Source organism: Lissotriton vulgaris, chromosome 4_1 (genome assembly GCF_964263255.1).
Source record: "Lissotriton vulgaris chromosome 4_1, aLisVul1.2, whole genome shotgun sequence".
In the NCBI taxonomy this organism is placed as follows: Eukaryota; Metazoa; Chordata; class Amphibia; order Caudata; family Salamandridae; genus Lissotriton; species Lissotriton vulgaris.
The window spans coordinates 659,951,897-659,966,021 of NC_141691.1; the positions used below are offsets into that span (position 1 = coordinate 659,951,897).

A 14,125-nucleotide genomic window follows, 5' to 3' on the forward strand; every position below is an offset into this window, starting at 1 on the left:
TTGGCTTCTCAGAAGGTCAACAAGAGGCCTAATATACATATATGTGGAACAGAGGTGGCTCCGAAGTATTCTGCATGCAGTTCTTTGCTTGTGTATTTTCTAGGTTCTTACCATACCAAGCCAGGGCCCTTTTCTTAGAAAAATTGAGAACCTAAGAGGTACATAGAATATTCTTTTCAGGAGAGAAGTCGGTGAGACCTTTTTCAAGACTAGGGTGAGCTGCCTCTCATAACAAATAGTTGTTCGCTAATGTGGTAACCATTGGTCTGACGTTGTCTGCGCTGCATGCTTTCTAGCTGCCATTGTTGGCAGTGAATCTTCCAACATGCAGTTGGTCTGAATGACCTTCAGTAGTTTCGTACACAGTCCTTCACTGAGAATATATAAATACAAATTGGGGTGGGGAAAAAACAAAATGCTCATAGAATCAAACACGAGAAGTTCTTATTCTGAGAGAAAAGCACATTGAATTGCTAAAATGTTACTAATTTTACGTCAGTTGAACGCATAGGTATGTTGCCATTTTGTGTTGTCTGGAAGCTGTCTTCCAAATTTCCAGAGAACGCTCTTTCTCCGTAGACTTTCTAGTTATTTACAATTTTTCCTCAGGGACGCTACCTAGTCTCGTGCAGCGGCAAAAAACATATTACAGAGGTCTGTAATAGGTTGCCCTAAAAGTAGAAAACAGGCCAGAGAAGCAGGAGCTTGGTAATGCTAGAATTAGACTGCCACAGAGATTGCCTGAGGACAGCAGAGGATATTACTTTTGGGTCGATGAATCAAATAGGCCGCACGCTGTGGTGGAGTGGTTCCCACCGAAAGGAGCCCAATAACATAGCAGGTGACTGGGTGGGACTGAGTGAGCTGAACGCCACATCTGTAAAAAGAATGAAGTTTACACAGTGCCTCTTATAATGCGAGGTGGCAGTTGAAAGGACCTCAATATCCAGAATGGAACAAACACCAAGGCAGTCGCGTGTGAACGGAAATCCAAATAAATTATATCCCCATTAACCAAATCGTGAGATGCTCCGAGTAATCATCCTGACACTATGTCGGTCAAGTAGACATGGAAGGGCCTAACAGAGCTTGGGTTTGAAAACATGCCATGTCCTTATCCCACATAGCTAATTGGTCCTACCCCTCAACAACTTTGGGAAGAAATCCCCCTACTGGTGCAGCCGCAATTATTTTTAATCTAACTTTGTAAGTGACTGAGTCCTTCCCCTTTGCTTTCCCCTCCTAAAATGTGGCTCAATAGAACAGTCATCTGGAGAAGGGGGATTCGCATGGCAGCAGTCATCCATTAGCAAAGCTCTTTGACCAATAAATAGCCATGTCAAAGCTGTAGAATAGGTTCTGCTGAATGTACCATGTTATTTACCAGGAAATGCCTTTAATCAGGACTTCTTCATTGGAAGTTGCCTTACGTTCTCAGCTAGTATTGTAAGAGCAATAGCAATGATGGTAATCTAGTAGAGAGCATTTATAAAAGGTCTGTGCAGTTATGGGGCCATCATCGATATACATTTATAGAAGCTGTTTCGTGTTATAAACTCTAGTTTTAAAACACCCTAAAAATGTTTAGATGCAAGGCGCTCATCAGGTCTCCACCTATAAGCAAAAATCAATTTGATAATTTTGGATACCGGGTTAAGCATGCAGCATCAAGCCCTGGCTAAATAGTTCGAAATATTAGCTTTGTGTCTTCGCCACTCTTTTAAGGCTTGTGGTGCCTGAAGCATAAGGTTGAGATAAAGGACCGTAGTGTGTGTTGGGGTCTCAGATATGCAGTCCAACGCTACACTTACAGCGATGTTCGACAGTCCGTACTAGAATCCACCAAGTTGCAAAGAACTGCATTGGGTAAATAATGTAGAAGTCCAACTTCTATTATAAAATGGTCACATTAACCAATGTAGAAAGATCCCTAGGGAGGTAAAGCTTAACAATGCGGGCATTCAAGTATGGTTTTCACAAGCAAAATGTGCAAACTGATGTAGACACCAGCATTATGGGGCTGAATTCAGTGTTTTTTAAAACATTTTTTTACAGAAGTTGACTACATACTGTGCCGTAAAAATAAATCTCAGGTTCTCCTATACCAAGACAATTTGTAAACTGAGGTTAAAATGACACAAACATGGAGTGCAATTATACCTCCCATTCTTCAGGGAACTTTGAAAACCCATCAGTTCCAGTAAGCGTTCAACGTGTGATGAGAGGCAGTGAGCTGAATATAACCAAGCATACTAATTCTATTGAATTCAAGCTATGGATAATGACTATACTAAGGACATTGCTGCTCTTCCCATTTAAACCAGTAGCACATAACATTATCCAAAGTATAAACTACCTATCCCAAGTATACGTGTTAACCTACATTGCGTTATTTCATGTTATCATATCTTTTACTATTTTTCAAATATATTAATTTATTTGAATCATTAATTCTTTTACACATACACAACTTACAATGGTTATAAAAAAATGAAAAGGTTGAGAATTAACTGATAACATTAAAATAATCATAAATAAATTTAAAAAACTCTGGAAAGACAGCAATTAGTGAGATAAACAGCAAAATACAGTCTAGTTAAAAAAACATTGCAATTAATTCTTCTTAATCTTGTTATGCGAGAAGGCACCACCTTGGAGGCTGTGTGAATGTATCAAGCAGCCGATTGTGGAGGTTGCTGGGTCTTTCAGAGTTGATGAGTATGCATTGAAGATCAGAGAAAGTACCTGCTGCACGGAGTTGCCTTCTTCTGCCTGCCCTGCGTGGAGAGAAGCTGAGACCCTGGCAAAGAATAATGTAAGGATGCATCCCGGAGATGGGTTGGGCTCCAGGGGGCGCTGCAGAGTTGTCCTTGAGTGAGAAGACTCGCACAACTGCATACTCCGGGGCAATAGAGGCCTGTGAAGAAAGAGACCAGTGAGGACCTTGAGTGAGCCAGGAAGCGGATGGGCCATTCATCAGGTGCCCGTGAAGCGACCCCGGGAGGCCTTGTGGGCTGGAGACTGTGCCTGCTGGAGGGGACACTTTTGATGGGGGAGACATTACACTCTGCTTGCCTAAGAGGCTGGGACCGAGCCTTGCCTCCAGCTCATGGTAGCAGATTAGTAGTCCCAGAAGTCTGAGAACAGGCCATGCAGCAGACAAGCCCCCTGACCAACAGCGAACAAGGAGAGGGGGTGGGGCCACAGGAAGATGCCTGGACAGATTGAAGCAGCGGGCCTTTAGCCCCCCTGCAGGCAAATGGCCTGGAAGGCAGACCCGTGCGGGTTTACTGATGGGAACACATCCAGCTACTGAACAAGGCCCCCAGGAGTCTTGAAGAGAGTGCTTCTTGGAGAAGGATATCCCGATGTGGATGGTGGGGTGCCTTTACTCTCACCTCTGCCTACACTCTCTAACCCCTCCCCTATAGGGGAGGGGGTTAGAGGGGCCCAATGAAGATGGAAATGTCAACACAGACTGAATATGGAGCCTGACCTTTCTTGCAAATTAGATGCAGCCCAATGTAAAAGCATCCCAAAGAGATTTTGACAGGAGAAGAGTAGAATATGCGTGTTGGTAATCCTTGGCTGTACACCAGCTCCTTAGAGCCCACCTTAGAGCCCGCCTGAGTGCTAGTGTTGGGTCCTTTGGTGAGCAGAGGCAAGGGTCGAGGCAGACAAAGGAAAGAAAGCGCAGTCTCCGAGAGAAAGACACAATCCTCTTTAGAGGTCACAAACTCCAGCTCTTCTAGGACCTCTCACCAATCATCCTGATAAAATGCAGAGACTTTCATCCATAGGTTGACTTCTGCATGGTTCAGCAAGTGTCATAGCAGTGGGGTGATCCTTTATGCTTGGAATTTACTTGGAAGGAACAACCATGATCATTGCTTGAGATCAGTAACCTCTTGGATCATCAAGGTGGTAGACTACAAAGCTTCGGCAGAGACCACGTGGATGAAGCAGACCAATACCTGGAAAAAAGGAGCTCCAAGAGAAGACAACTTCAGACTCCTGCACAAAAAAGCAAAAAAATAGCCAGATGCCCTGATGAAGCAATAATAACCCCTCCGGGGTCCAGGCGCCGCCAGATGGGGGGGTGTGGGGGTCTTGCCTGAAGGCACATGGTGGTGGGAGCACATATATAAAGATTAAGATAATTTTGCAGACCATTTCTCTCTCAGACAATGACTAGTTTTAATCACAAACCCTCTGAGAGACATAGCTCTACTAACCTCATGCACCATGCGACTTAATACACCTTAAGTTACCGGTCGTCTAAATCTCTACTCCACTAATGTGGCCCAGGACCACCTTATAGGAAAACCCTGCATCACAACTGGGGAACACAGAGGGTAGCCTGTGATTTTAGCCTGGCCTTGTCCCCTTATCTCAATAGAGATCTACAATTGCATAGGAACTTGAGGTCATGTTGGCCACACTGAAAAAGTGGACATGACATTAATTCACAATCCACGGAAGGATGAAAGTAACTGTGCAGCCTATAGACCAATATTTCTTTTGAATACCGACTTGAAAATCTTTAGAAATAGCTTAGCGAACAGACTTGTGGATCACATTCCATACCTGGTAGATCCTGAAGAGGGTGGGTGCTATCAAAAAGTAAAAGGAGTGATAATATTATGTGTATTGCATATCTCGTGAACAAGGACAGAAGAAGGAAAATTCCAGCTATTTAGCTTTCTTTTTGTTTTAAATATTTTTTATTGTTCTTTCACAGCAAAACTGCAGAGAAAAACAGAGTAACCAATTCACAATTTCAACATTTTCCACAAGTGTTACAGCAAAATTCATTCCTCATAGTAATCCCTAAACGCAATCCAAATTTTTATGCCCAGTCTTTTTTTCCTCAAGCCTTTGATAGAAAAAGACTCCACTCCAAATTATATAAACTGAGCATTCTGGCACGCCACTGATGGAAGTCCGGTGGTTTTTCCTGTAGCCACTCCGTAGCTATGCACAGACGTACTACAGTCATTGCAAAGAATATAAAATGACGATGCTGAAATAGTGGTTCCGGTATCCTGTCCTTTGGAATTTTACCCAGTAACAACATTGCCGGAGTAATAACAACAGATGTTCTAAGCACCAAAGACAAAAACTGTTCAAGATCTACGATATAACCTTGAAGTTTAACACAGCTATAAAAAATATGTATCGCCCCAGCATCATTTTCCCCACACCGGAAACACTTAACTTCATTTCCCCCTCCCCATTTTGCCATTCTTCTAGGAGTGTAGTATAAATCATATAAGGTCTTAAAAAACTGGGCTTTCAAATTTGCAGACATTAAAGCCTCCTTAGATAATATTAGACGGTCTTCCACCTCTATCTCTGGGTCTCCTACTAATTCTCCATTTTATCTTTACTTTTTCTATATCATCATTCTTAACAGACAGTAATAATTGGTATACCACTCCTACTTTAACATACCTCCTGATTCCTTCAATGAATTTATTTTGCTCTAATTTCCCTCTTCGCCGATTTAAATAATCACAAATTTGTAAAAATTTTAAGAAAAAACTCCTAGGCAGCGAAAACTGATCCATCATATCCTCAAAGGATTTACAAATCCCTTCCTCCTAAATCATATCTCCCAGGATCCTAATCCCTTTCCGCTGCCAAATTAAAGCCATTGCGTCAGAGAAGATACCTGGTAGGAGCCTATATGCGCTAAAGGACGTGTAATACGATACTTTCCCTATCCCCATTATGTCAGAGAAGATACCTGGTAGGAGCCTATATGCGCTAAAGGACGTGTAATACGATACTTTCCCTATCCCCATTATTTTCGCAAACCATTTCCAAACCTTAAACGCCCCCAGCGCTGCCTTAAACCGAGTCCGTTTGTAATAGCTCCCGTCAATCTCTTTAACTAAAGATTGCTTTGCAAATGCTCCTAACTGAATGTCAAAAATATTCGGGGCATTAGCCACATCAGTTCCTGTCTCTCCAGTGATCAAAACCCTCATCCTCAAAAGAAAACAGGTTACATAATCCAAATAAAAATCTGGGACCCCCAGTCCTCCCCTTGAATACGGTAAAGTCATGAAGTTCATTGCCCTTCTTGGTCTTCCTGGGCTCCAAATAAATTTCCCACATCTTGCCTGTAATGCCTGTATTTTATCTTTTGAGACTTCTAACGGTATAGACCTAAATAAGTATAGGACTTTTGGCAGTACATTCATTTTTAAGACATTTGACCGTCCAATAATGGTTAAATATAGCCGCTCCCATCTATCCAGAGATTGCCTAATTTTGGCCATAAGCGTATTCCAGTTGACCTCCACTAATTTAGTCATATTTGCCCTTAATTGAATACCTAAGTATGCTGCCTCCCTTACTACCCTACAATCCTGCCATACTACAATCTCAGAACAAAGAATTTGCGTTTTCGCCTCATTTAGTTTATATCCAGCTACCGTCCCAAAAACCTTCGCCAACCGCTCGATTTCTTTTATTGCAGTGCCGGGATTTACAGTTGTCACCGCAATATCATCGGCATAGGCAAAAACCGAAAAATAATATTCTTCAACTTTGTAGGGTGGGATCAAAATATTCCGAGTTAGTTGCTCTATAAAAGGATTAATATAAAGGGCAAACAAAAGAGGGGAGCAGGGGCATCCTTGACGTGTACCACGTGTGATTTTAACAGTATCCGAAAGTAGGCCCATAGCAGAAATCTTAGCCATAGGATGTAGATATAAGGATTGAATTGCATAAAGACATTTTTGACCAAACCCCACTTTACTCATTAATTTCCACAAATACCCCCACTGTACTCGATCAAGATCAGCGCAAGATCGTTCCTTTTCACAGCAGCTATATCAAATAAAGAAATTACTTTATTAACATGCTCTACCGTCCCTCTTTTTGGTATAAAACCATGTTGGTGGTATGAGACTAAAGAAGCCATGCAGTGAGTTAACCGGTTAGCTAATATTTTAGAATAGATTTTATTATCCAAATTTAGCAGTGATATCGGCCGATAAGAGCCTACTAACTCTGGTTGATTGCCCTTCTTACAGAAAACTGCTATAGTCGCTTCAGCCCACGACCTTGGAGGGGAACCAAACTGAGCAGCCTGCATAACTTCTAGTAACTCCTCCTTAATATCATTATAAAATTGTGTGTAGACCTCACCGGGTATCCTATCAAGCCTGGCTGCTTTTCCAGTGGCAAGACTTTTCACAGCTTTTTCCACCTCCTCCCCCGTGATAGTACCTTCCAACCATTGTGCAACTGTTGGGTCTAGTCTTTTTAAACCCTCCTCTAACATTACCGCCCAATCTAGTCCACCATCATCCACCCCTTTCTGTTGGTCATATAGTTCTGAATAGAACTGCTGAAAGATCTTAAGTATTTCTTGTGGATCCGAATGAGCCACCCCCGCAGAGTCCGTCATTTGCACAATGTTGCTAGCTGATTCTTTTATTCGCAATTGTACCGCCAATTTTTTCCCTATTGCCTCACCGTACTCGTGCTTTTCCATCCTAGATGTTAAAAACCTCCTTGCGTTATCTACTCTCCAGAATCCCAACACTTTCGCTCTATCCTTTGCGACTATGTCCACCAATTTACTCAAGTCATTCACCCCGCTGACTACCCCCTTCATCAATAATATTTCAGACTGAATTAGTTGCTGATATAGTCTATCCAACTCCTGTCTCGCCTTCCTTTGATTCAAAGATGAGAAGCTAATACATTCCCCACGGAACGCCGCTTTGAAAGTGTCCCAAATAATGGCCTGCGTGGCTGAGCCCTTATTTTCCTGAAAGAATAGCTTAATCCACTTCCTCATATGATCCCTAAAATCACTATTTGCCACCAACTGCCTATCAAATCTGAAATTAAGCTGTCTATTTAGCTTTCACTGTGTGTGGAGAAGGCATTTAACTGGGTTAGTTGGGAAATGCTGAAGGATGTATTCGAGAACATGTTATCTAGGGTGGGAATGAAGGACTGGTTTGTGGTAGGATACATGGCTGAGATCCACAGAGTTTCCCCAGGGCAGGAGTAGGAAGCAGTGTTGCTCGATCGCCCCTCTCCTGTCTTCCCTAATGGTTGGACCCCTCGTGGTGAAGATTAGTGCCTGTAGTGACATCAGGGGAATTCCTTTTGGGGACAAGGCTTCAGAATCTGCCACTTTGCAGATGAGGACTTACCCTAGCCAATCCTAGAGTTATTCACCAACTATACGGGAGGACCTACATATGTTTGAAAATAGCTTGAGCTTCTAAGAGGACAGACAAATCGACCATTGTTAAACAGAGCATTTCTCTGAACTGTATTGAGGATCTCCAACTCTGTTACCCATTCAAATAGTAACCCACATACTTGGATATCTGGGTCGCAACCTGAAAAGCAAATTGAAAAACTGGAGAGAGGCGAACTGGTGTCCCTACGTGAACAACTTTATGGATTTAAGGCGATGACTCCCCTATACCTATCTTGGTTGAGGTGAATAAACATTCTCAAAATAAACATATTCCTCAGGGTCCTCTGCCTCTTTCAATCCCTCTGAATTCGCATTTTGGTTGAGGCGATTAAACGTAATACCTAGGGTCCTCTACCTCTTTCACTCCCTCCAAATTAGCATCCCTCTCACTTAGATTTGCTCGAAGTTGCAGCATCTGTTGGAATTTATGTGAGGAGGAGATAGTCCCGTATTCCCAGAAAGGTCCCTATGGCATCCTCAGGGATGAGAGGACTGACAAAGCAGAAATCCTGTGGTACTGTATGGTGCATCTCTTGTTTTATGTCAGAATTGTGGTGAGGGAGAGCAAGAACAAATGGCTCGTTAATCATGGATTGAGCAACAATGAACTGCAATGTATGGGGTTAACTTGGTTAGAAAAGTCACAGTGCCCACGCAATGCCTTCCTATTAACTCCAGTAAGAACATTTCTTGATAGTATAAGATAAAATAGCAGTGAATGGTGGGTTAACCTAATTCCCATCGCCTAATACACCAATTCTTCACTGTCTCTCATTTACATTTTCCATGCAGGATGGAAATTTCTGATATCGGGAAAGGTAGGAATGTAGGACATTGAGACCAAATTAAGTCTGATATTCAATGTAAGAGAAACATCGGCAAAGCAAACTAGTACTCCTAACTTCCCGACTGGGCACTTCACTCCTCCAGGGCTACAGAAGCTACTAGGCCTCCAACACATTTTGAAAATGTATTATCCTGTGTGTCCCCTTTTCCTGTATATCTATGCTAGTGTCCGGAATACTGAGAGTAAATAAAGTAACAGGGTGTTGGTGTGTAGTCTGTAGTGGAAGCTAGGAGATGGTGGCAGCTAGAGGGAGAATGAAGTCCTGACAGACCCTACCTGCTGATACAGTAACCTAAGGGCCAATTATCGAATAAAGAACTTACCTCCCTCTTGAGTGGCTTCAGGCTCTTGTATAAAGAGCCTTCCCTCTGATTTCGACAGAGAAGCTAGTCTGTAGGGATGCAGCTCCAGAGAGCTCATCTCGAACATCTACAGAACAGTCCAATTCAGCAGGTCAAACACAGAAATGGAGCTGTTAGAATAAGGAGGAGATGGAACTCGGGAAGAATGGGAGGGGCTTTATGTTGACATCCCAAAGTCATACCAAAGTATCCCAACAGGGAATTGACACACACAATAATATATAGATGGTACATGAGACCCAAGCGTCTTCTTCACATTTCACTGACTATGTCAGATATGGGTTGGAGTGGGGATGAGATTGATACTATCACCCACATTTGGTAGTCATGTGTGGTCATCCAGACAGTATGGAAATCGGTGGTGGGATATATCAAGGGGCATCGGGATTTCCCATATCAACAGACCAGTCACTGACTATCCTGGGTCTACGTTCTGAGAATCTGGAAGGTAAGACATCACACAACTGAACATTGAGGCTACATAAAACCGGGATTGGTGAGACACAACATATTGCCTTATATGGGGAAAAAAGGGACCCTTGCCCATCACTCTATGGTTCAATAAGCTATGGCAAGTCTTCGCGATGAAGCAGGTGACACACAACTTAGCGCAGATGTAGCACAAATTCGTATATAGATGGAGACCACTAGTCCACTGCTTCTCCAGATCTGCACATTTAAGCATCACGCCATCATGCTTAGGGGCCCTCTAGCTCTTCAAGGGACTTGATCGCCCACATAAGGCTTGGGATTCCTGCTACCTTCCTGACCAAACAGAAGTGGTGGATTAGAAGTGGGGAATCTAACACATCAAAAATCTTCATATCACACCACACGAAAAAACATGTAAGCTTGAGAATCAATATAATATGCATCTTATTTGCCTAAATAAGCTGTTCTCTTGACTCCTACCTCATCAGATCTGAGTTGGGATTCATTTATGGGTGTGTGAAACTCAGATATTTCTATGTAATTATGCCAAGTTTCACCAAAATCACGCATAATTGCGTGGAATGCAAATCTGCCATTTCAAACTATATTTTAGCACAAGTGCATCCTCACACCAATTTTTGACACAAGGACTCATTTTGCACTAAAAACAAGTGCAAAAAAAACCCAACACAAACAAAAGCTGTTTGATTGTTGTTGTTTCAGTGCATTTGTGGTACATCTTTACAGCGAATGGCACAGAAGTATGCAAAGTGGTGTAATGGTGTATTTCTAGAATGTCGCATAAAAAAGCAAAATACACCCGAAACCGACTGGCTAAGGCTAGCCTTGTTGGCCAAAATATTCCCTATGTGTAATCCAGGTTGTAGTGGTGCCTTAGTACACCGCTTCTAGCTGCTAGATGAACTCTAGGCTGTGGCGCTGAATATGGAAGCAGGCAAGGGAGTTTAACCTCACTCAAGTGAAGATCGGTGACCGAAGAAATATTTGAGCGCGCCACTCTTAGTGTCAGTGTTTGAATAGGGAGAGGACCTTTCAGTCTTTAGATAATAACTCTACTCTAAACAGCATAGTAGGGAATCCAGTGGAATGCTCCCTTTTGTGCCAGGTATGTTTCCTGTTCATTTGTCCCCATGGCTGCTCTCCAGATAAGTCTATTTCCAGTGCTTGACTTTCTGCCTTGTGATCTCCGTTTGCCGCTACATGCTCCCTAGTTTCCAGCACTCGCCTGGCAGAGCAGTGAGAGGAAGGAAGTGCAGGTGTAATACTTGTGTGGTCTGGAATGTGCCAGAAGCAATGCAAAGAATTCTGGGTGGCCACATCACGAGGAACTGGATCTCTTTTTTTTTTCCTTGTGGAGTTTCCCTGGGCAACAAAAAAAAAAGACAACTGCAGCTTAACTCCTGACCTGGGGGGAATGCCATCCTCAAATCTGGCTGGAAGCCTACAGTCTTTATTTTAATTGTCATACTGGTTTATTCTCAGGGCTTCATAAACCTATTTTATAAATGTTGTTTAAAATGATGTAACAGTCTATTAAGGTTTCCTTCTTTAAAATGTACATGTTTTCATCCTTTAGGGATGGCCACTGGGATCTCTGCCGATTGAGAGTAATGCTGTCATCCCTAGCGTATGAATGTCTCTTAACATCTGACTCATTACACGGCCTCTAAATATAACCTGATCTGTCTGATGTCTATAAAAAACAGAGATGTGAGCCAGAGGAGGCAGATATAGAGACGTCAGAAGAACAAAAGGATTTCTCCAGTCGCCATTAGAAGGCATATGCCCGCAAGCCTGGCTTGGAGTGTAGAAGAACGCGGCGAACCTGCGGTTACCTGTCTCCGGTTTTTTGCACTGGTTAAAGACTTGCATGCAGTTGAGCAGAGCAGAAACTGAGCCTACACTGGAATTTCAGCAGCAGACTGGTTAGTCAGATGTTGATTTTTGTTTGAGCCCTGTGACCATGTATCCGCTCTACCAATGACTTTGGAAATGTGTTCATGTAAATCACTCTAGAGCAGCCATGATTGTTTTCTCACCTGAGGTGAATAACCAACAGAGAACAAGTGCTTCTGTGTATGTTATGTAGAGACGTAATATGTAATTGAGTAATTTAAAGCTTGATGAACATCTAACGTCACCAAAAAGATTACAGTCCGTACAGATGGATAACTACGACCTAGGCTTGGAAGCAAGCAAATTCATTGAAGATCTTAACTTGTACGAAGCCTCGAAGGATGGGCTGTTCCGGGTGGACAAGGGGGTTGTTAACAACCCTGAGTTTGAGGAGACAAGAAAGGTGTTTGCTGCCAAGATGGCAAGGATCCATTTGCAAAAGCAACTGCTGGAGCAACAGGAGGATCAGAATGTGTCTTGCTCTGGCTCACTCAATGGAGGAGTGGGTGTTGGAAGCCAGCAGCAGCAATTCCTTTTGAGGGGTGCATCAGGAAGCACCAAGCTGTCTCCTGTGGAAAGTGCTGCCAAACCACCACTGGGCTCATCAGCTGCACTTTTGGGGCACTCGGGGAATGTGAGCAGCAGCAGCAGCCAACCCATGCTTTCCAACCATGTTCCAACAGATATGCAGCGGCACAAGCATACTCACGACGGTAGAAGGGGTAGCTCCGAAGGAGAATCGGCAGGCTCACAGTATAGCTACTCAGGGTTGGAACAGATGAGTCCTGGCGCTTCCCGTCCAGTTTTTCCAAACCATCATGATGCACAAGTTGTTAGCCCTGGTTGGGGAGGAGGTCGCGAGAAGATTCTAGACTCAAGGCCTCGAAAAGGAAGTTTACAGTCAAGCATACTTAACAACAATCAGCTGCCAAAGAGCCCTGTGAAAGACCATGCCGATTATCCTTATCAACAGTTGCCAACAATCAGTAGGACAACAGAGACTGGCTCAAAGAATCAAAAAAACACAAATGAATCTCAAAACTGGAACAATCATGAACAAACCCCACTAGGTCAAAGATCATCCTCTTTCTCGCACCGATTAGCCGCTCTGTCATCTTCAGTCAACTTTGTTAATGAAAAGCCAGTAGGACTAACGCAACAAAGATCCTCCTCTTTCTCTGTCCCATCAGCATTGCCTGCTCATGGATTTTCCGGGTACCTGAACAAACACACGGAAAATGGGAGGCTAGACCATGACTCTTCACACAAAGTTGACACAGAACATCGTTCACAGTTTCAGGGTAATCTAAAATCATTAGTCTCCAGTTCAGTTCCTAGCCCTTTAACTTCGAATGCAGTGGGTCAGCAGTCCCACACATATTACCCATCGACAAACAGTGACTGCAAAGATCACGAGGACCAGCGGGGAACAGCTGGTGGTGACCATGGGGTATATCCTGAAAAGAATGTCCACGGCGTAATAGCTCACGGACATGTGGCTCCACGCACTCCCCTATCACTTCCAGGAGTCAACATTCATCCATCAGATTCTGACCACAGCAGTTTGCACCAAGAAACGTCCAACACCACCAAAGTAAAATTGCCTTGCCAGAGTCTCAGGCCGCAACAAGAACCAGGGCCATCCACCGCGGAAATAAAATTGGAAGCAATCACCAAGCGTCTTGAGCAAGAGATGGATGCTCAGCCCAGGGCTGACTACTTTGGTAAGTGTAAATATTTCCAATACTATTCCCCCACCCTTTTCCCATAAGTTAGATGGATGCAAGTGTTTTGCTTAAAGGGTGATGTTTTCATATTATCTCCCCCAACTTTTCACCCCAACGTTTTGTCATTGTCTTGCTGTCAAGGACCATTTTGTTTCAACTTTCTGAAGAGTTTGCTTGGGTTGGTGCTTTTTGCATTTCTAGTGGATTCGCTTTTTTGAAGGTTGTGAGTGTTTAATGATGAATTTACAAAAGTTTCAGAAAGTTAACCAGACTAAATTTTATTTCATTGATGTGCGGTGTAGTTGGTTTCTTGGTGCACTTGTAGTTTTCTATTTGCCATGTTAGCAATAATTTTCATCTTTTCCTATTGGGATGCAGAGCAATTTAAGCGTTTTGCAACAAGTTTGATGATGTTTGTGTTTTATTTGCCATGGCAAATGTTTTAGTGACTATGTGTTGCAGGATGTTATGCTAATTAAACAGTTCTGTTTACCAATGTTTTTAATTTGCTGCAACACTATTTCACTTATGAATCCCACATTAGATTAGTCTTTATTTTTAGCTCTAATTTTTTTATTTATTTCTTAAATGTATTGATCTG

The 14,125-nt window shown here is 42.9% G+C and overlaps 1 protein-coding gene across 1 annotated transcript in view; it reads left to right on the forward strand.

The window, feature by feature from the left end:
* Nucleotides 1-13,568, forward strand: part of LOC147722392 (LIM domain-containing protein 1-like) — a 152,697-nt gene extending 139,129 nt beyond the window's left edge. Inside the window, exon 3 of the mRNA XM_086967306.1 lies at nt 11,478-13,568. Coding sequence (XP_086823432.1) covers nt 12,066-13,568 — 1,503 coding nt within the window. The 5' untranslated portion in view covers nt 11,478-12,065. The remainder of the gene's footprint in view (nt 1-11,477) is intronic.
* Nucleotides 13,569-14,125: the final 557 nt, after the last annotated feature.